General features: G+C 39.4%; 2 protein-coding genes across 7 annotated transcripts in view; one reads left to right on the top strand and one right to left on the bottom strand.

Moving 5' to 3' along the window:
- The window catches only part of LOC116870641 (40S ribosomal protein S2-like), a 47,368-nt gene extending 45,299 nt beyond the window's left edge, over window positions 1-2,069 (bottom strand). Inside the window, 2 exon segments of the mRNA XM_032862558.1 lie at window positions 1,341-1,505; window positions 1,836-2,069. Of these exon segments, the coding sequence (XP_032718449.1) occupies window positions 1,341-1,505; window positions 1,836-2,069 (399 nt within the window).
- Window positions 1-21,926, top strand: part of DNM3 (dynamin 3) — a 516,334-nt gene that overhangs the window by 86,098 nt on the left and 408,310 nt on the right. For 5 of the 6 annotated variants that reach the window (XM_032862979.1, XM_032862977.1, XM_032862981.1 and 2 more), the window contains exon 2: window positions 2,779-2,852. In XM_032862979.1, coding sequence (XP_032718870.1) covers window positions 2,779-2,852 — 74 coding nt within the window. Of the gene's footprint in view, window positions 1-2,778; window positions 2,853-6,723; window positions 6,780-21,926 lie in introns of those variants that run through there. The other variant, XM_032862983.1, reaches the window with a different exon arrangement.

Genomic DNA, 21,926 nt, shown 5'->3' with positions numbered 1-21,926 from the left:
ATCCTCCAAATTTGTAAGGCATTCTAAATGGATTTAAAAGCTGTGTTATAGGTTTGTTAATGAATTTGACATTGCACAATCAGTATGATTTATGTGGCATTGAAGAGTTAATTATAAAATACTTTCTTAGCTGGTCTAGTGTATATTAACATGCATTTAAAACACAATCTTGGGATGCCTGGGTGGCTCAGTGGGTTAAAGCCTCTGCCTTCGGCTCAGGTCATGATCCTAGGGTCCTGGGATCGAGCCCCGCATCGGGCTCTCTGCTCAGCAGAGAGCCTGCTTCCCCCTCTCTCTCTGCCTGTCTCTCTGCCTACTTGTGATCTCTGTCTGTCAAATAAATAAATAAAATAAAATAAAAATAAAATACAATCTCTATTTGTTTAAAAAACTCCCCTTTTATTTTTTTCAAGAGAATATTAAATCGTTTATTGATTACACATGGTAATGGATGATACACAAGCTTTAATCCCATCTATAACTTTATCTGATACCATAATTCAATTTAGGTATATTGCATAGGATGTGCCAACAATCATATTAATAACCAAATAAACTCCAGGACTTTGCTTGGGTGACCTTTTAATGGTGAACTCCAGGTCACAACACATTAACTGTCAGTTCAACTACACCAAGGTTTGTGGAGACAATGGCTTCTATGCCCAAGCAAGTTGCAAATAGATTTCGAATGGAACCTGGTATCACCCTGAAGGAATTCTAACTTCACCCTGTTGGGGTATTATACCAAGATGGCTTCAGAGTAGACTAACCTTACACAGCACATTTAAAAAAATACACATTTATTCCGCATCATTTAGCAATCGACAGCATGGGTGCAAAAAAAACCACCAAAAACCATCTGCATTAAAAACCTTTGTTGGAATGCTTTACACTTTCCACAGAACAGAAACTAAAATAACCTGTTACACAATTAGTCACAAATACAGTCCTCGGGTTTTTTTGCCCATGCATATGAGTATTGTCTAAAGCATGTCTTCTTTGTAGCAGCTAGGCCCTGCCACCACTGTGCTTGGCTGAGTTCACAAATCTGTTGTAACCTGTAGCTTCCCTGTCACTTCTCTGGCTCTCCTCTCCTGCTAAGCTTTGTTCCTGGCAGTAATTAAAACCTTCTGCCACTGCCATAGCTCCTGCTGCTGCTGGAACAACCATAGCCACCTTGGTTTCGTGGTTTGGCAAAGTATCGGCCTCCACCACCATAAGGGCCAGAGCTTCTGCCTCTAAGATTTCCTCCTTTCATGGGTCCAGAAATTAAGGATTAATTGTTGTAATTGCCAAAATCATTATAACTTCCACCATCTCCAAGTTGCTTCCATCATTACCAAATCTGTTCTAGCTGTCCCCACTGCCACCATATCCACCGTCACCTTGACTGCCACCAAAGCCACCTCGACCGCTGAAGTTTCCTCCACAATCAAAGTTGTCATTCCCACCAAAACTACCTCCACCACCGCCACCAAAGCTTCCAGAACCACTTCGACCTCTGGCTGGATGAAGCAGTAGCCATCTCTTGCTTAGAGAGCGCTTTCCTTACTTCACAGCTGTGGCCATTCACAGGATGGGATTTTTGAATGACATGAGTCATGGTCATCCAGTGTTACAAAAGCAAAACCCCTCTTTTGCCACTGCCTCGGTCAGTCATGATCTCAGTCACTTCCATGTTCCCATGCTGTTCGAAATAATCTCTTAAATGATGTTCGTCAGTGACTTCTTTAATGCCACCCACAAAAATCTTTCTCACAGTTAAGTGGGCACCAGGTCTTTTGAGTATCTTCTCTTGACACAGCCCTCTTCGCTTCCACAACTCTTCCATCCACCTTGTGTGGCCTCGAGTTCATGGCTGCCTCCACCTCCTCCACTGGGACATATGTCATAAGCCCAGAGCCTCTGGAGCACTTGGTGTTTGGATCTCTCATAGCCACCCAGTCCGTAAGTGTTCCCCAGTGCTCAGAATGGCTCCTCAGACTCTCTTCAGTTGTTTGAAAGCTCAGGTGCCCAATGAAGAGCTTCCGCCGCTGTTCGGGCTCTTTGGGAGACTCTGACTTGGACATGACGGTGGTGGGAGGGGAGACTTTACCGATGCTTACTCGGTGGCGACCACTGGCAGAAAGGATTAAAAAAACTCCCCTTTTAAATAAACTCCCACTTATCAGGAACGAGAACACACAAAAATCAAACTTCAGTGTTTTCTCTGCTGTTAATGTCTACATATACATATTTATCTCTACTTATCCTGTATTTTATTGTCACTTTTTATTGGAAAAAAATTTTAGGATATTTAGAAGGCACACTCTAATATGCCTTTAATACCTATAGTAATGGTCCATGTTGACCTTGAAGCTGGATAGAGTATTGAATTTTTTAATTATAAAAAGAATGTAAGGATTAATTTCTGCATCAAATTTTTTTATAAATGCTGATTCTCTGAAAGTAAAGATAAAGTGAAAATACAAAGTAATTTAATAGAAACTTTCATTAATTTCAGCTAAATGAATGAGTGACATATTCTAGTGAGGTCATTGTGATAATACATATGGATTAATATTCAATATAAGGCCTTCCCCCTACCCCCCTTTTTTTACTTTGCAAATGCTTCTTTTAGAGGATGGGTCTAACATTCTTCAGACATATAATACAATCAAAGGTTGGGAATTAAGAGAATTACAGTGAAACTTAACTTACAGATTTGTACGTAATCAGAATTACATAAAATGCCTTATTAATCTAGTCTTTCTTTCTTTCTTTCTTTTTTTTTTTTAGGGACTTTCTGCCTCGAGGGTCGGGCATCGTAACCAGACGGCCTCTTGTGCTGCAGCTTGTTACTTCCAAAGCAGGTAATAAATAAGGATGTTTCCACACGAGTAATGCACATTCCCGTGGTACCTGTTGCCTTCACTGCTGGATGCTGGGTTGTAGCAACAGAAACTTTTTTGTGATCCCTCTGCTCTGGGTGGCAGCCTGTCGTTCTCTCCAAATGCTCTCTTCCTCATTGTTCTTTTAATTCCTTCAGTTACAGTAAAGGGAAAATCTTATTTGCATATAGATTTTTAAAATCTATTTGCATATAGATTTTTAAAAACCTACTTTTTTATGCTAAGAAAATAATATTTTTCTCATTATAATCCATCTGTGTAATTTTACAGTACAGTTTGGCTCCTACTATTTTCTGGTTTACTTCCTTCAGGCATGTGTGTGTGTGTGTTTGGGAATTTATTTCAGTATCGATTCAACTGCAGCTAACCCTGCTGTGCACACATGGTGTGTGCGTACCTGCGTCTGCGTCTCATGTGCTGCGCTTGCTCTATCCTCAACACCGTGATGAGCTGGTCGGCAAATAAGCTCTGTTTTCATTCTTATTTTTTAGCAGTTGGTGATGTCCGATTTTTTGTGTGCTTTTTTGGGTGTTTATAGTGTTTTTTATGAATTGGCTATTTTTATCTTTCCCTATTTCTTTTTATGGATTTTACTATTTTTCTTATCAATTTCTTTGAAAGCATTTGTAAAACCACACCTCATAAATTGCAAAAACCAAAGTCATGAAATTTTACCCCTTTGTTTTCTTCTAAGTATTTTATAGTTTTGCTCTAGAGGTCTAAAAGATATAATATAGGTCTAAAAGACCTCTATTTAGGTCTTTGGTCCATTTTGAGTTAATTTTCCTATATGGTGTGAGGAAAGGGTCCAACTTCATTTTTTGCATGTGAATATCCAGTTTGTTCCAGCATCATTTATATATTTTTGGTACGCTTGCTGAAAATCAGTTGGCCATAAATACGTGTGTTTATTTGGACTTTCTCCAAGTTTTGAAATTGAGAAGTGAGAGTCCTGTTTTGTATTTTTCAAGATTACTTGGCTATTCTGAGTTTCTTGAAATTCTGTATGAATCTTAGAATCAGCTTATTTTATCCCAGCAATGCAAGGTTGGTTTAACACCTAAGAATGAATTAATGTAATGTGTTTTATTAGTATAATTAAAAACAAGAAATCACAGGATTATCTCAACAGACTCAGGAAAAGCATCTGAAAAAAATACTACATTCCATCATTTTAAAAAGGATTTATTTATTTATTTGAAAAAGAGAGAGAGAGAGAGAGAGTGAAAGCACACATAAGCAGGGGGAGAGGCAGAGGGAGAGGGAGAAGCAGACTCCCTGCTGAGCTGGGAGCCTGATGTGGGGCTCCATCCTAGGACCAGGAGTGGATCATGACCTGAGCTGAAGGCAGATGCTTAACCATCTGAACCACCCAGACAACATTCCGTCCTTACAAAAACACTCAACAAAGTAGGAATGGAAGGGAACTTCCTTAACCTGATAAAGGGCATGGACTAAAACCCACAGCTAACATCGTGCTTAATGGTGAAAGACTGCATACTTTCCTTTTAAGATCAGGAACAAGACAAAGATGTATACTTTTGCCTCTTCAGTCTACTATTGTGCTGGAGGTTCTACGTCAGGGAGCTGGGCAAGGGAAAGAAATAAAAGGCATCCATACCAGAAAGGAAAGGGTTAAATAATCTCTATTTGCAGATGATATGATAAAATACATAGAAATTCCCAAGGAATCCACCAAAAAACTGTTACAACTAATAAATGAGTTCAACAAGGTTGCAGGATACAAGATCAAACTACAGAAATCCATTGTATTTCTATAAACTTGCTATTAACAACCAAAAAATGAAATTAAGAAAATAATTTCATTTACATAGCATCAAAAATAACATACTACTTGGGACTAAATTTAACAAAAGAAGTGTGAAACTTGTACTCTGAAAACCATGAAACATTGTTGGAAGAAATTAAATTATATCTAAAGAATTGGACAAACATCCTATGATTTATTTTCTCTTTAAAATTTTGATGTATTGAAGTTTTACCCTTCATGGTTGTAAAATCTGTACATGTATTTTTTTTTTTTTACAAAGATTTATTTATTACGGCACAGGAGTGGTTCAGGCCTGGAGTCAGGGAATAGGGGAAGGGGGCAGAGCAGCTGGAGGACAAGGAGAACCTGGCTTCCCCACTCTGCACCCCCCTGTCCCCCCCAGGATGTATACTAGGCACATTCCTGACATCAAAGCACAAACAAAATGCAACAAAGCAGCCTCTGCTAGTCCATCTTCCAGGCACCCAGGTTGGGGAGCAGGGGTGATAAGGGGAAGATTTCCAAAATGTTGAGGTTGAGGAGAAGGATGCTTGAATCCTGGGCCCTGGTAGAAGCCAGAGAGGGGTGATAACTTGAAATCCTGCATAGGAGAGGGGATGGAGAAGGATCTAAGGGCAACTACAGGTTATTAGTACCCTCTTCCTCCAGATCTTAGGGTCCTGCCCTGTGGGTTTCCTGTGCCCAGGAGAAGGGTCTGGGGAGTAGAATTGTCCCCTCTTACTGGATTATCCAGTGCAAACTCTCTCACATCCCACCTCCCTCTGGGTAAATGGGGGAATGACGGGCAGGGCAGGCATCAGGCAGCAAGTGCCCAGGTACTCTAGGCATCAGCCAAAGGTGAGCAAACAAGAAACACAGAGCAGCCCTAAGTCTTCTAGAAGTCAGAAGCCACAGCCCTAGCGAGTGAGGGGGAAGGGCATTGAAGAGGGTGGGGACAGACTTCCTTCTGAGTGACGCAAGGCCAGGTGCCTCTGTCCCAGGCTTAGGTGGGTGGGGCGCTGTGGTTCCTCCCCAGGCTCGTTTGGTGCCAAGTCCTCCACTTGTTCCCAGAGGAGGTGGGCGCTTCCGGGTCGTTCCAGACTCTGGCTACAAGCTGTCTTCCGCCCAGCAGACCCCTACTGTTCTGTAGGACTTCAGCCTGGCTGCCCTCCTCCTCCTTTTCCTCTCCCAGTCTTGTTACTTCTAAGCCCCTGACTATTTTTTTCATTAATTAGTGAAAATTATATGTCACGCACCACCTCTCTTTTCATGCAAAGTAGACTAGAAATTCTTCCCTCAGGGAAAACTTACTGTTTTCATAATCAGGAACCCCAAAAAGGAGTTTTTATATTGCAGCGCCCTAGCTGATGCCAGCTGAGAACTATGCTTATTTTTTTTCCACTCTAAGTGAACTATTCATAGGGCAATACCATGTGTGACTATAGACTTGGGTTGATGGAGGGTCAGCAAATGGCTGAATGAAGCAAGCTGGGGTATATGTCACCGCTCATGTAATTTGCTTGTGTTTTGGATCCCAGTTGGGATCAGTATTGTAAATAACAACTTTCTCTTGATAGATGCATTCATTTCTCCAGTGCGTGTTGAGTTGATTGCTGTGTCTCAGGCAAATAAACACGGCAACATGGAGCTTACATTCTAGTTGGGGAGAAACCAACAACCACTAAAAATCAAAACAAAACACCAAGATAAATCCCCCCCAAACCACAGAATGTTAGATGATGAAGACAGCAGTTGATCCATGCTGCTATTTGCGTAGGCAGAGGGAGGTTTGAAGATTCCAGGACGGGAGCTACTTGTGTGTTTGAAGTTTAACAAGGATGCCCGTAGGGCTGGAAGGGAGAGAGGAGGGACAGTAGAAGACGAGGTAAAGTGAGACGGTGTTGCTCAAACAGTCGCTCGAGTCGGGTCTTGTGAGCCAGGAGCCTTGAAACAGAGGATGATAGTAGGATGAAGGCCTTAAAGCAGGTGCCACTGCACGCGAGAGAAGCAAACAGTGACACGTTCAGGGATTGGATAGCTGGTCCGGATAATGCCGTTACTCAGGAGGAGGATTCAGGGATCCCTTTTCTCTTGCAACCACGTGGAAAGAGGAAAATGTAAGTCTGTGCTTTTAGTGGGAGAGAGTCGTGGGATTCCTCACTTGATGACTTTATTTTCTCCAGGAAGGAGACAAGGTAGTTGCTAATAACGATCATTTATCTTCTAATTTCCATTTGTGTGTCAGTCATTCCTCTTTCATGTCTTCTTACACTGGTCAGTGTAAGACTTCCAGAATTGTGTTTTTGAAACTCGTTCTGGTAGAAATGCCTCCTGTGTTAAATTATGCATACATTATTTACTATTTGTTTTTCCTGGTAAAGAACGATTTTATTCCTAATTTTTAAAATATTTTAAAACAGGGTGCCTGGGTGGCTCAGTCAGTTAAGTACCTGCCTTCGGCTCAGTCATGATCCCAGGGTCCTGGGATCGAGTTCCGAGTTGAACTCCCTGCTCTGTGGGGAGCCTGCTTTTCCCTCTTCTGCTCCCCTTACTTGTCCGCTCTTTCTTTCTGTCAAATAAATAAAATAAAATAGTCTTAAAAAATTAAAATTAAAAAAATTAAAATAATCTTAAAAAATTAAAATTAAAAAAAATTAAAACCTAATAAGTAGAGGGGTGCCTGGTTGGCTAAGTTGGTTAAGTGTTTGCTTTCAGCTAAGGTCATGATCTCAGGGTCCTGGGATTGAGCCCCGTGTTGGACCCCCTGCTCAGCAGGGAGTCTGCTTCTCCCCTCCTTCCTGCTCATGTTCTCTCTTGCTATCTCTGTCTCCCTCAAATAAATAACAAATTATTTTAAAAAACCCTAATAAATAAATATATAATTTTAATGAGTGGCATTTTGACATTTATTGAGATGATCATTTAAAAAACTTTTTGATAGGGTTACCTTTACATTTATAGATTTCTCATTTAAGCATCCTTGCATCCCTAAGATATACTTGATTTTAGTAACTTATTCTTTTACTGTACTCTTAAAGTAATTCCACTGATTTATCTAGGTCATATAGATACATATATATCTAATGTTATATTATATTACATTCTTCATATGTACATCATTTTCAAGTTATTGAATGAAATCTGTTCTGGTCAGCATAAAATAAATTGAGTAGTTCTCTGTCTCTTTTGACTTACTTCTACTAGCTTTTGAAATTCTTAAAAACCCAGTGATGCATTTTAGTTTCTGTTTCCAATTAAGGAGGGCTGCCAGCCTGGGTTTTTACAAAGGGTTATGTGTTAGAGAGAAAGGGTTAGGGGTTCAGAGACAGCAGCTGTGGGCAGTAAGAGCCTGGAAGAGGTAGACTGGAAGCTGTGGTTGCCGTGGGTCCAGAGGAATGGCATGTTAGAGCATTTAGGGAATATTCAAAAACATGTGGATACTTCCTATTCTTTGTTTTGTTTTGAGAGGGAACGAGTGAGGGAGCATGGGGGTGAGAGGTGAAAGGGTGGAGAGAGGGGAGGGACAGAGGGAAAGAGAGAGAGAGAGAATCTTAAGCAGGCTCCACACCCAGTGTGGAGCCTAATATGGGGCTTGACCTCACTGTCCTGAGATCATGACCTGAGCCGAAATCAAGAGTTGGACACTTAACCGACTGAGCCACCTAGGTGCCCCAATACTTTCCGTTCTAATACAAAGATTTTCCTGTTACAATTCTAAGAAACTCTTATAAAAGTATTGCTAAGCCCAGGACAGCTACTATTTAGAAAACCACAATACTGAGTGGTTGCCCTATTTTTGAGCATTTGGTATGTGTCAGCACTATGCAGGAACCTTCTGAGATAGATGTTACTTAACGATTCCCATTTCAGAAATAGAGCCCCATCAAGGTTAAGCAATTTGTCAGAGGCCACACTGTTGGTAGGAGTAGGGGTTGTTACTAGTAACTTTCTGACACTGATTATATTGGGTCTTAAAAATAGGAAGCTCTGGGGTGCCTGGGTGGCTCAGTGGGTTAAAGCCTCTGCCTTCAGCTCAGGTCATGATCTCAGGGTCCTGGGATCCAGCCCCGCATTGGGCTCTCTGCTCTGCGGGGAGCCTGCTTCCTCCTCTCTCTCTCTGCCTGCCTCTCTGCCTACTTCTGATCTCTGTCTGTCAAATAAATAAATAAAAAATCTTTAAAAAAAATAGGAAGCTCTAACATCTTGCTTTATTTATTTATTTAAAAATATATTTTTTAATTAAACAAATTGTACACCCAACATGGGGCTCGAACTCACAACTATGAAATCAAGAGTCCTAGGCTCTACCAGCTGAGCTCACTAGGTGCCCCTTGAACTTCTTTATATTTGCAGGACACACTTTCTGTTTTTACTAGCTTATTGTTTATGTACGGGAGCATCAATATGTGAATAGTAAATATAGAAATGATTTGGCTAATTCATAATTCTCATTTATTTTGCAGCATCATGCTCGTTTACTAATATTTAACTGCTTGTCTCCATCTGCTGCTGTATTAGTTACTAAGTGAAGCCAAAAAATTAATTATAGACCCTAAGTCTTATTCTGTATAATTTGTTTTAGGAAATTTAGGACTTAGTACAAGAGAGCATTCCAAAAACATCACACGGTGTTGTGGGGAAGGTGAGAAAAATCAGCATCTCTGTGATTTTATTAATAAAGGTAAAATTTTTCATTAAAAGAGCATGATAGTTTGGATTTAGAGACAGGGATTTCTGAAGGTTTTGCTTGAAAAGACAAGAGCTGGACAAAGCCCCGATGAGATGTTGGGTACAGACTATGGAGTCAAGAGTGAGGGAGTAGGTAGAGGGTCTTGGTAAAACAAGGAACAGTTCACTGCCTTTGGGCATTATGTTGTAACTGGCTGGTGCCGGCTTCTGAGACCCAGTAATGCAACCCTCTTCTCATCTCTGTATTCCCTGACCTCATGGTGGTTGCCTGAAGTTGGTCATGGTGGGAATATTTACAGTGTGGAAATAGGCAAATGCTGCAAACCAGGACTTTTGTGAAACATTTACCAGCACGCCACTGGTTTGTTTCTCCTCAATACCTAGTCTCACCGTTACTGGTTCAGTGACATTGCAAACTGAGAAAGCAAATGGGTCTGCGTATAATATTTTTGCTGAACTACTGAGTATATTGAAAGTGTCACTACTTTAAGAAATGATCCATTTGGAGTTTGATATACCGCCTGAAGGATTGAATCCGTCACTCTTTGCATTATAAGTTACTGTTAAGAACTTATGACAGTAAAGCCTGTAGGTCATGGTTCAGGATAAATGGTTTTGTCTCCTAGAGAACTTTTCTATGTTAAAATACTTCTCTAAACACTATTATATTGCCTCATGCTCTTTTATTTCAATGTCATTTGTGTAAGAAAGAAAGATATTACAAATTAGAGCTTTCAAAATGGATAAATTAAAGTTAATTGTTCACATTAAAGAAGTAGTCTTTCTTTTGTGAAAGATTTCCTTGGCATTTCCTCGTTTCATGCATGTCAAATATATTATTACTTCATCAAAATTTGATTTACCGCCTTTGTGTTACACTTACTGCACAGTGTAACATGTCCATATTTCAAAAATTGCATAAGGTGTAGTTTATTAGAAAATTATTACTATTCAGTGTTTGGGGTCCTTGAGTTACGTTAAGTGACCATTTGAATAAAGATGTTCAGTAACAGAATTAACAGAAGTCAGAACACCCATTTCTGAGGCACTAGAGAAACCACAGGGTGAGGTGGGGACAGAGTCCAGGCGGCGGGTCTGAGAGGCAGCAAGACGGCTTGTGAAGGCGACAGATGAGCACGTTCTAAGTGAGGGGCTGCATGCTGGGGTCTCTTCGGGGCAGCTGTGAGAGAATTGTGAGTCCAGGTGGGGCCAAGCCAGAGTGTGTTTGAGGAGACTGCTTCTTCCCACCAGAGTCAGGGCATAGTTAATTCTAGAGAGAAATGTCACCTTCTCACAGCTGAGCTATTTTAAAGAAATATGCAGGTTACTTAGACTTGAAATCCCGGTGTATGTACAAAGACCAGGACTTGTTTTCTAGTTTCATAAGCTAGATTGCTGCATACTTAGTGGAAACATTCAAGTATTTCTTGAATAACAACATTGAAGATATTTTAAAACGGACACGTCTCATTTGTTTTGTATTTAAATCTCTGAGTTTAATTAAAACTGACATTTTAGAATAAGATAGTCTGTTTTTGCAGAGGATTAAATGTTTATTTTCTTTTCATTGTAACAAGTTAACCTCATGTGAAAACAAATGTAATTCTGAAAACATTCCTTCTTGACCACAGCTTTGACCTTGTTCTGCTTCAGTGCTGCTTTCCTTCTATAGTGCGGGTTACCACATAAAGTGCAGATTCATGTTTAAAGTCCCTTGAATATAGCTCTTCTTTAAGTTTAATGTTCATAAGATTCCTGAGGATTTTTGAGTGTTACCCTGAAGAGTTCTGATTCAGTAGGTCTGGGGCGAAAGCCCTGGGAGATAGCTGCTGTTCTTTGAGAAAACTTTGGGAAACGTTCATAACAGCTTCATCTAATTCTTTTCTTGTTGCTTTCTTTTTCTAGATAGCTTTCCTTCTTCCTTTTAATGGCTCCTTTTTTTAGATTATTACCTATTACTCTTTTAAAACTTGTCTAAATGTTTGGTTATGGAGTCTTTAGGCAGGTCTAGGCACTGTGCTTTGAGCATAAGAGGCACTCACTGCGTTCTGAACTGTGTTCTCCTGCTGGCACACATCTAGCTCAGACACCAGCACATCTGGCTATGGTATTTGAAGAGCGCAAAGATATTTTCTTTCCAGCTTTATTTTGATGTAATTGACATATAACACTGGGTAAGCTTAAAGTATATGATGTAATAATGTGATATATGTGTATCTGAAGATTTTTGTAGACTGTCAGAGATTGAGATTCTAATAACATCTAATTTTGTTGTTACATAACTAACCTACCTTCCAGACGTAAATGTAGAGAGAAAAAAAAAAACAAGTGAAATCTCTCTCTCTTTTTAAAAGATTTTATTTATTTTTTTGTCAGAGAGAGAGAGCGAGTGAACACAGGCAGACAGAGAGGCAGGCAGAGGCAGAGGGAGAAGCAGGCTCCCTGCCGAGCAAGGAGCCCGATGTGGGACTCAATCCCAGGACGCTGGGATTATGACCTGAGCCGAAGGCAGCCACTTAACCGACTGAGCCACCCAGGCATCCCCCAAGTGAAATCTCTTTAACAGTAAGTGCATATCCACTCATCCATTAGAAATGGGGTCTTCCTTGATTTCTGGTAAGCCCAGGAAGTCCCGCTGATGCCTTGGAATGTCACATGGTTATCAAGCACAGAATTAATTCTGGGCAGTATAAATATCAAAAATACATTGGGATCTATTTGCTGGGGTATTGGGCAATGCGGATATTGGGTTTTCTAAGAAGTTTGAGGATCACTAGTATAGAAGGGATTAAAGGGATGCTTTTTCCTGGGGGATGCTTTGGGTTATTATTCCATGAATATGGGACAAAATGTAATAAATAAAGGAACTCCCAAAGGTCCTAGGTAGGATAATATTCTTGTTAAATGGATAGAGATGTTGAGACTGTATACATGTATTAAGGTAAGACTTTGTCCAAATGTTTCCACTTTTATAATCTATTTCATGGACAGGTCAAATGACTCTCAAGATTCTTATAAACCTTATTTTTGAGGGGAAAAAATGTAGTTTGTGCATTTTCATCCAGATCTACTTTAAATCTGGTTTGGTTGCATGTTTCAGGTCATTGCTCTTTTAGTGTTTGTATAACTCAAGAAATTTAACTTGTCTTCATTTTATGCTTGGCCATCAGGATCCTACGTTCAATTACTGATTATATTCACTTTTCTCCCCCCCCCCCCGCCAACTTCTTCTTTTTGCTGACAGTACTCTAAAACTGTTATTTTTACCAATTTTTCTTCTGTTGTCCTTTTTTCTTAGCTTAAATAGTGGCTACCCATTGATTAGTAGACTTAGAATTTCTAGTTCTCAGTTATATATCTGCCATTTACAAAGTCCACAGCAATTTTTGCTCAACTCTCAAAATTTTGAGAAAAGTCAAAGAACTATTCTAAGCAAACCTGACTTAAATTTTATTTCTTCACAGGCAGGTGGCTGCCCTTTAATGCCACGTTTATTTCCATTTAGGAAGGAAATGACTAAATTAAAGGTATTACGTTTCTCTTGAAAAGAAATGAAGAAACATATATTTCAGTAGAATTCTAGTCAAGTTTGTGGGGTTAAGGTGACTATTGAGTTGGCAATAATTTGTTGTTTTTAAGGTCTGCTTGTCTCTATTTTATTTTAATCAATTAATTAATTATAAATAGGCTCCATGCCCAGTGTGGAGCCCGAAGTGGGACTTGAGTTCACAACCCTGAGATCAAGATCTGAACTGAGATCAAGAGTTGGATGCTTAACTGACTGAGATACCCAGGCGCCCCTTCTATTCTATTTTAAAAGAAGGCATTGAGGCTTTTATTGGCCTCAAGTTTCTAAGCCAAAAATTATAGTTATCTGACCTTTTGCTGCATCTAATGTCTTCCAGAAATATGTCTACTTAAAGAGACCAAATGGAAGGGTGATCACAAATTTCTTCATCTTGGGACTTCTCTTTCCTTCTATAAGCCATTGTTCTCCCGGTTTTAAAATTGGATTGTCTGGGAATAATTGATTTTGAAGAAGACTAAAAGATACCCTGTATAGTTGTTAATATCTGTTTAAATCTGAGAGGGGGAGGTGTGATTTTTTATTGTATAAAAATGAATAGACTTATTTTACATCATGCCTATGACTAATAATAATTATTACTTACCTCCTCCTTCCTACTCTCATTGTTTCTACTTGGGCTTCTAACAATAGAAATTGTAGATCACGGATGTCCCCTGTATTTGCATTTGTTGGATGAGTTGTAGTCGTCTGGAAATCATTTTCTTTGCCTTCTCCTCCTCTGTGGGTCATGCCTAATCTTTCCCAGGGCCACAGCCTGCATCCTCCTGCCTGTGAAACATTCCTGTCTGCGGTTACTTGGCCAGGGGTCAGGGTGCATCGCAGCATCTGTGGAATCATACGGCCTACAGACTTAAGAAGTTGGTTGTTGTGTTGTCTGAACAGTGTAGAGTAGACCATTGCTGAGCTACAAGATAGTTTTACAAGATAGTTTTGTAGTAACTGAATGTGTTTATTTGGCCAAGTGGGCTAAATTCACATTAAGTACTTTTAAAGGGATTGTGTTAGTTTGATATGAAATAATACCCTCCAAGCCTGATGGAATTTCTTCTCATTATTTTCCCAAAGTGTATTCGTTTGGTAAATTTTTATCTTCATGCTTTTGCATTCACTCATCTCTTCGTTAAGTAGATGTTAAATGCCTACAAGGGTACCACACAACAGAGAAGTTGCCAGTATGTGTCCTGTATACCGTGTTCCTTCACCTGTCTTCCTGTTACTGTTGCTTTGGCTAATATTTAAAGAGACCTCTTTTTTTTTTTTTTTTAACCTCTACATATGTAGCAGAAGCTACGTGGATGGAATTGCCTCTGTCGCTGAACTTCAGTTTTTAGAGTTCCATTATATAGGAATTTGGGGTCATGCAATACTTTGTAAGTATTAGGGCTTAGCAGCACATACCTCTGTAAGGCATGTCAAAAGCAAGTTGAGTCTCTGTCCTGCAGAGGGTCTCGAACCTAAGGCGTGTCAACCGTGATTTCCATTCTGAATATGCATTTACTCTTGTTCGTCTCACTCCTCATCAAAACCCTTTTTCTTGAAATGTGCATGATATATCTGACTCTCCATCACTGTCTTAACATTTCATTTTTCTAATTTTCTGTGTACATGTCTCCCTATGTTTGTATTGGTCTCATGCAGGCTTTTCCTTGACCGAGTGTAAGTGCAGGGTTCAGAATAAACATCAACATACTTAAATATAAGGCAGGTCTGTTTTGATTTGCAAGGTTGGTGTGATCTTGAGATGTTGCCTGAATTGTTTATTGTCTAAAATATTACTAGGCTTCGGGTGCCTGGATGGCTCAGTTGGTTGAGCGTCTGCCTTCAGCTCAGGTCATGATCTTAGTGTTCTGGTATGGAGCCCCCATGTTGGGCTCTTCTCCCTCTCCCTCTGCCGCCCCTCCTGCTTGTGCTCTTTCTCTCTCTGTCAAATAAATGAATAAAATCTTTTTAAAAAGAAAGTATTGCTGGCCTTTTAAGTAAATCTTTTAATTGTTTTGTATCTATGCCATTGAGATTGTTAAAGTTGGGTATTCAGAAAAGTACATGTGTAAGGAACACTTATTCAACAGCTTACTGAGCCCCCTTCTTCTGATATGAGAAGGTTACTGAAAGGTATACAAAGATATATATGAGACACAGTCCCTGCATTAAACGGGTGATGCTGCATGTCCAATAGCTGAGAATATCCACGCCCAGAAATAATTCCTGGATAGTATAACAGCAAAGGGTAAAACTATGGGAGTCATTTGAAGGGATTATCACACTGAGGGAAGTATATGTACTTCAACCACCAAATGAATGAGAATAATGAAGGTGAATGTTCAGAGGTTGGTCCTGGAAGATACTCTGCAGGGGAAGAGTAAGATTGTGTGTCCCCTATACTTCAATTTAAAAGAAGAATAAAAAAATAAAATGCATCAAAGTGATCACTAAATGATTATACTTTAATTAAGTCCGGACATGTTATTTTTATTTATTTTTAAGATTTTATTTATTTATTTGACAGAGTGAGAGAGAGAGAGAGAGAGTGAGCGAGCACAAGCAGGGGGAGTAGCAGAGAGAGAGGGAGAGAACAGACTCCCTCCGGGGCAGGGAGTCCAATGTGGGGCTCGAACCTAGGACCCTGGGATCGTGACCTGAGCTGAAGACAGACACTGAACTGACTGAGCCACCCCGCTGCCCCTGTTACATTAATTTAATATAAATAGATAGCTATAAAATTTGCCGTGTGTTAAAAAAAATTCTTGTCTGCTAATTCCATCGTCTTTGTAGTTTTTGTGTGTGTTCTTGCTGAATGATTTTTATCCTGTTATGGCTCCTACTGTAACTGAATACTGGCCATTGTGAATTTTATGTTGTGCTGGATTTTGTTTTAATAATCTTGGGCTTTGTCCTGATCTGCGATAAATTAATAGGTATCAGTTTGATCTCTTTGAGGCTTGCTTTCAAAATTTATTGCGATGGCTCGAGAGCAGCCTTTGGTCAAGGGCACGTTTGACTTCTTTAGTGACTCTACTTGAAGTCTCAGGTAGTAGTAAGTATTTCCATTCTGGATTCTTGGAGCACCAACTATCCCAAGCCTGTTGTGAGTTGACATTGTTCCTCCTACTCCTCTCTGGTGGTTCTTTCTCCCAGCCTTGGCAGTGTCCTTCCATGCATTTATCTCTGTGCAATTCCCTTTTCTTCAATACTTGAAGAATGTTGCTACACTAAATTCTACCTGCCTTGGCTTCCCGGAACTCTGCATTCTGTCCCTCCATCTTAGTGAGGCTGGAGAGGTTTGTATGGATTCTGCCTTCCTGGGCTGCAGCTTTGACATCTTCTCTAACTATCTTGCATTGCCTGTTGTTCAATGTAAGAACACTCTTCTTTTATGTACTGGGTCCTGTTTGCTAATTTTTTAAGGTGGGATGGTAAATCTGATTCCTGATACTTTATTATGGCTGGGAGTGGAGGTAAGACTCAGTTAACCTTTTACTCTGATTGTTAATGATCAACATTGAAATCACATTGGTTTTCACTGCTTATGAAAACATTTCCAGGGTTTCGGCCATTGGTTTATGGCTTTGAGGTGATGAAAAAACCCTTACAATTATACCTCCCAGAAAAAGAGTTTACCTTACCCAGAAAAAGAGTTTCTTTCACATCTCTCTCCTTTGTGTAATATGTCTTCCATTTATAGGAGCTACCAAAAAAATACAGAATACCAGATGAGTAAGGAATTTTTTTTTTTCAAGTTAAAACCACCAGATTTGCTAAAAATCTTGATGGTACCTCTTAGCTACTACAGGGGTGTGAAATTCAGATATTTTTACATAACGGAGGGAAGCTACCTGGCTGCAAACGAGTTGATGGGACTTGGGTTTGAAGTTGTCACATTTAGAGCTCAACCTGGTATGACAATGATATGACAATGTCACCATATTAGTGGTCACCATCAATATGACCTCTTCTTAACAAGAGTCCTAAAAAGAATTTTGTCAGGACTGTGTATTGGTGTTTGCTTTTGCTTACTTCATCAGTTCCTGGCTATTGCAAAAGAAAATCTCAGTGTTGGTCTTAGAAGGAATAATGTCAGAGATAATAAGGAAGTGAAATTCATGAGGCCACCTTCTCGTTGTGAGAATTATTCATGTTGCTAATGTAGGTGGCTTGGCTTCAATTATTCTAACTGGTGGAAGTTAAATGTTAGATGATGCCAAGTCTGAGAACCTCACAGAGAGAGTTGTTTAAAGGTGTAAACACATTACAGAAGTGTGGATTCAGATCTTTAATTTTAAGTTAAAATTAAATGACCCTAACTAAATGTCTCTAAGTAAATAACCAACGAAGGGGTTATTGGGTGACCGAGGAAGCCAATGGACAGCCATTTAGACTTCATGAGAGCTGTCTTGTGTAGGCTCTTGATACCTGTATATTTCCATGGAATTGAGGGAGACTAGCAGAGCTGTGCCTAGCTAATGATGATTGATAAGCATCCTTTCCCTGCTGACTTGCTTTTGACTGGGTAATAAGGTATTTGTGAAGTTGTGGTAAGTATGTGTGTGAATATGTTCAATACTATGAAGCATCCATTCCCATTTCCATTTCAGTTGGTGGCAGTGGTGGGATCACCATGCAATGACATTTATCAGAAGTGAGACAGAGGAGTAGGGAGCAGCTGTTACTCTGATGGCAGCATGGAGGTAGACCCGGTGGGGCTTGTGGTTCCTGTTGATCAGGTGGCTGCATTTGGCCTGAGGCTTCATTTCTTCTCATTATGCCTCTAGCTTTATCATGAGCTTCATTAGATTTTTCATCTAAAGGATGTGTGTGTGTGTGTGTGTGTGTCTACTATACTGTCCTTAGGTTAATTTTTTCCAGTAGGTTTTGTGTGTATGGATGTTAGGGAAAAGGATGTGTATTATCCATCAAGGCTTCTAATTTGATTGGGATTAGATACTTTTCAGAAGCATTACTCATATGTGAATGTTTTTAATTTCGTAATAACAGGCTGAGAAAAATCAGTATGTCACAGTAAATAATGAACACTTTTGACTTTACTTTCAAATGATTATTGATAATAATTTCAGGTATATTAATAACAATAAGTTTCCTTAGGTATCTGTGCAGAATTTTTAGGGCTTCTTTAAGATAAGAAGTAGTTAAGTAAATTAAATTTGTTTCCTTTGGCCCCAACCTACCATATCTATATTCATTTTTACTCTATGCGCTATCTCATCTCTCCCAGGCTCCTGAGTTTTCATGTATTCTTAATACCTGGAGAGCCTTTCCAAGAGCATCTAATAAGTTCGTTTATACTCTCATACAAGTAACTGATACAGTTTGAAGTGTTAATATCCCAATGCAAAGGCCTTTGCATTTTAACAAAAAAAAATGAGAAGCCTTACTTACAAAATTAATCTCTATTAGTGGGGTTTTCTTTTGGGAAGGGGATGGTTTTTATTTGTTTATTTTTAATCTGTAGAGTCTTTTTCAAGCAATTAAAATCATACCACCTAGGTGGCTATGGCTCTGCTTCTACCCAGAGTTAGCACCTTAATGTAATTCCATCTCCAGTAAGTTCAGAGTCCTTCATAAATTATTACTAATCTTTTAAACACTCTATTTGTAGTGAACAGACAGCATTTCAATCTGCTGACAGCTGATGACACAAATACAACATTTTAGAGAAACAAAATAATGTCCTTGAAAACACTTTGAAAAGTGTTAATGCATTATACAAGCAAGTTTTTATTGGTAAGTTGCTGAAGATCTGACGATTTAAGCAACCTCACTAAATTTTTAATGAAGGTACTAATTTATAATGGATAAGGAAAGTGGGAGAAGTTAATACTGACATGTTCTAAGAATGAGCTGGGGTAAGAACCATGATATTTCTTAACTCTAGTGCCTAAGTCAGACAGTCATTTTATTTTTTAGGGTTCTGGTGTTTGGGCACGGAAGGGAATGAAGTGGACTGCCAAATGGCTCATGCCAGGTTGAGAATATATAGGTTCACATCTGAATGAGCTTCTCACTGATCTTACCGCTTTCGGAAAAAGGAAAGCAGCTCTTCACTGATAACGCGGGGAATTGAAAGCAGTGCTGCCAGGGGAGCAGCGACTACTTGCTGGTTCTGCCAGAGCCTGTTAACATACTTCCTCCAACAGAGGAGTTTCCTGATGGAGCCAGATTCCTAAATGATAATCTAACCAAAACGCTAAGTGACTCGTGTGGTTGAAACAGAATCCAGATAGAGGAAGCACTAAGGTCAAGATTTGTAAACTACAACTAAATTATGAAAACGATTCTGCTTCCTAGTATTCACGCATTTAAGAGGTCTGCAAAAAATGCTGTCTTATGTGACTTCCTCAGTTATGTAATTTGTTTAGATATATTGGTTAGGAGCTGAAAATAGAGCTACCTCGGACTTTTCTGTTTTTATATTAAAGAGAGTATTCTTATCTGTTGTGATATTTTTCATAAGGGAAGAGTTTCTAAAAACCAAATCATGTTGTTTTTTTTAATTGTAGGGAAACTTCAAGAGTTCACTGATTTTATGAAATAAATAGTCGTGCCATTCATACAATGTTATTAACATGGGAAATTATAGAATATATTTATTTATATTTTAAATTTTTATTTAAATGAATATATTTTAAATATTTTCAGCAAAATATTGCTAATTGTACCAGTAATGGAAGCATGTTACCTCATGATAGTTTTCCCTGGGTGGACGTGTGAATAGAAATGTTCGATATGGGCTCTCCATCCAGGGACAAAGATCAATAGTTTGCTAAAGGTGGGAAAGGGAGAGTGGGACTGCCAGTGCAGGAATAAGGAGGGGTGGCAATTAAGTACATGAAAATAAGTTCAACATCATTTGTCAGTAGAAGAGTGCAAATTAAAACCACAACAAGATAATTAATATACTTATTAGAACGTCTAAAATCAGAAAGATTGGCTGTACAAAGTGTTGACTAGGATATAGAGGAACTAGAATGCTCATACACTGCTGACGTCAAATGTAAAGTGGCACATCACTTTTGGAACTTTCTTAAAAAATTGAACGTATACCTATCATGTAACTAGCCAATCTACTCTCAGGGATTTACCCAAGAGAATTTGGTGCATTTGTCTTCTCAGAGAGGTGTGCACAAATAATCAAAAACTGGAAACAGTGCTTGTGGTCATCAGTGGGCGGAATGGGTAAACACATCATGGAGCCTTCATGCAATGGAATACAGCGTAGTTATAAAAGGCACAAACGACATGGATGAACTTCAGAAGAATTATGCAGAGTGAAAAAAACAGACAAAAGGAGCACGTATCAAATTCATTTAAATTTCTAGAAAACGGAAACTAATCTGTAGTGGCAGAAAGCACATCAGTGTTTTGGAGGGAGGGTGGAGAGTGGCAGGAGGAAAGGATTCCATAGCGGCACATGGAGACTTCTCGGTAGTGACGGGTATGTTCTTGATCATAGTGATGGGTTCCCAGGGGTGTGCCAGTGTCAAAACATCGCACTGTGTGTTTTAAGTATGTGTATTTTATTGTTGTGATAGTCAATTTTATGTGCTAAGGAACGCCCAGAGAACTGGTAGAACATTATTTTAGGGTGCGTCTATGAGAGTGTCTTCAGAAGAGATTGGCATTTGAATTGATAGACTGAGTAAAGAAAATCACCCTCACAAGTGCTTGTGGGCATCATCCAAGCTCTTGAAGGCCTGAATTTTTTTTTTTTTTTTAGATTTTATATATTTATTTGAGAGACAGAACACTAGAGAGAGCAAGCATGAGTGGGGGTCAGAGGGAGAGAGAGAAGCAGGCTTCTCACTGAGCAGCAAGGCCGATGCAGGACTCGATCCTAGGACCCCAGGATCATGACCTGAGCTGAAGGCAGATGCTTAACGACTGAGCCACCCAAGTGCCCTGAAGGCCTGAATTTAAATGAATGACTGAATGAATGGAAGAGAAAGGGTGGATTTGCTTTCTCTGGTTCAGCTGAAACATCCGTCTTTTGCCCTTGGATATTGGTGCTTCTTGTTATCAAGCCTTTGGATTCAGATGGCGTCTTACACTATCAGTTACATGCTACCCTCTCCGCCATGGTTTTTCAGGCTTAAATGGAATTACATTACTGGTTTTCCTGAGTCCCAGATCGTAGATGGCAGATTGAGGGACTTCTTAGCCACCATAATCATGTGAAACAATCAGTTATAATAAATCTCTATATACCTGTATATACACATAAATATCTCTGTGTCTATCCATCCATCCATCCATCCACCCACTCACCCTCCCTACTCATTCTTTTTCATTGGAAAACCCTGAGTATACAATTGTGTATTAATTACACCTCAGTAAAACTGTTAAAAATACCATTTGTCCATCTACCTAATTGCGCTGAAGTTGGGACTTAGTTAAATGCAGAAACTGCTTCATATTTGGTGGTGATGGAATGAAGTGGTGGGGTGGTGGGGGAATGAAGATGTGCCGTGCCATCCTGCTCATGATTTAATTTTTGTGCTCTCCATTTCCCAAAGGTGTTAGTTAACTCAGTGTGCTAATCACATACACACTCACCTAGAATTAAATTCTCTTTAAGGTATTGTAAACTCTACTAACTTCATATTTGCTGAGTCCTTAGTTCAGATAATGAGACTTGGTGGTTTCTTTATCAGTTGTAATGATCCTGGTGACTGATGTTCCCTCCTGTACCACTTAAAACATGATGGTAACTTTCATAAAACTCACATATTGATCTCAAGGCAGGGAACTACTGTGGATCTCATATCTCGACCTCTTTGATAAATGTAGGACTTGGTGCCTACTTGGTTATCAAATGGTAAAGTATTAAAATAGAAACCAGATGTTGAAATATTTTACATGCAGTGCTTTGCATTATAAAAGCCCAATTTGTCATCTACACGGATTTTCCTTCCCTGTAGTGTGCTTATGTTTGGCAAAAGCATTCTCATGCTCTAAAGTTTTAATTTATTTG

This window comes from Lontra canadensis, unplaced genomic scaffold (genome assembly GCF_010015895.1).
Source record: "Lontra canadensis isolate GAN:19392208 unplaced genomic scaffold, GSC_riverotter_1.0 scaffold24, whole genome shotgun sequence".
NCBI classification, from domain to species: Eukaryota; Metazoa; Chordata; class Mammalia; order Carnivora; family Mustelidae; genus Lontra; species Lontra canadensis.
This window is presented reverse-complemented; position numbering and strand designations above follow the sequence as displayed.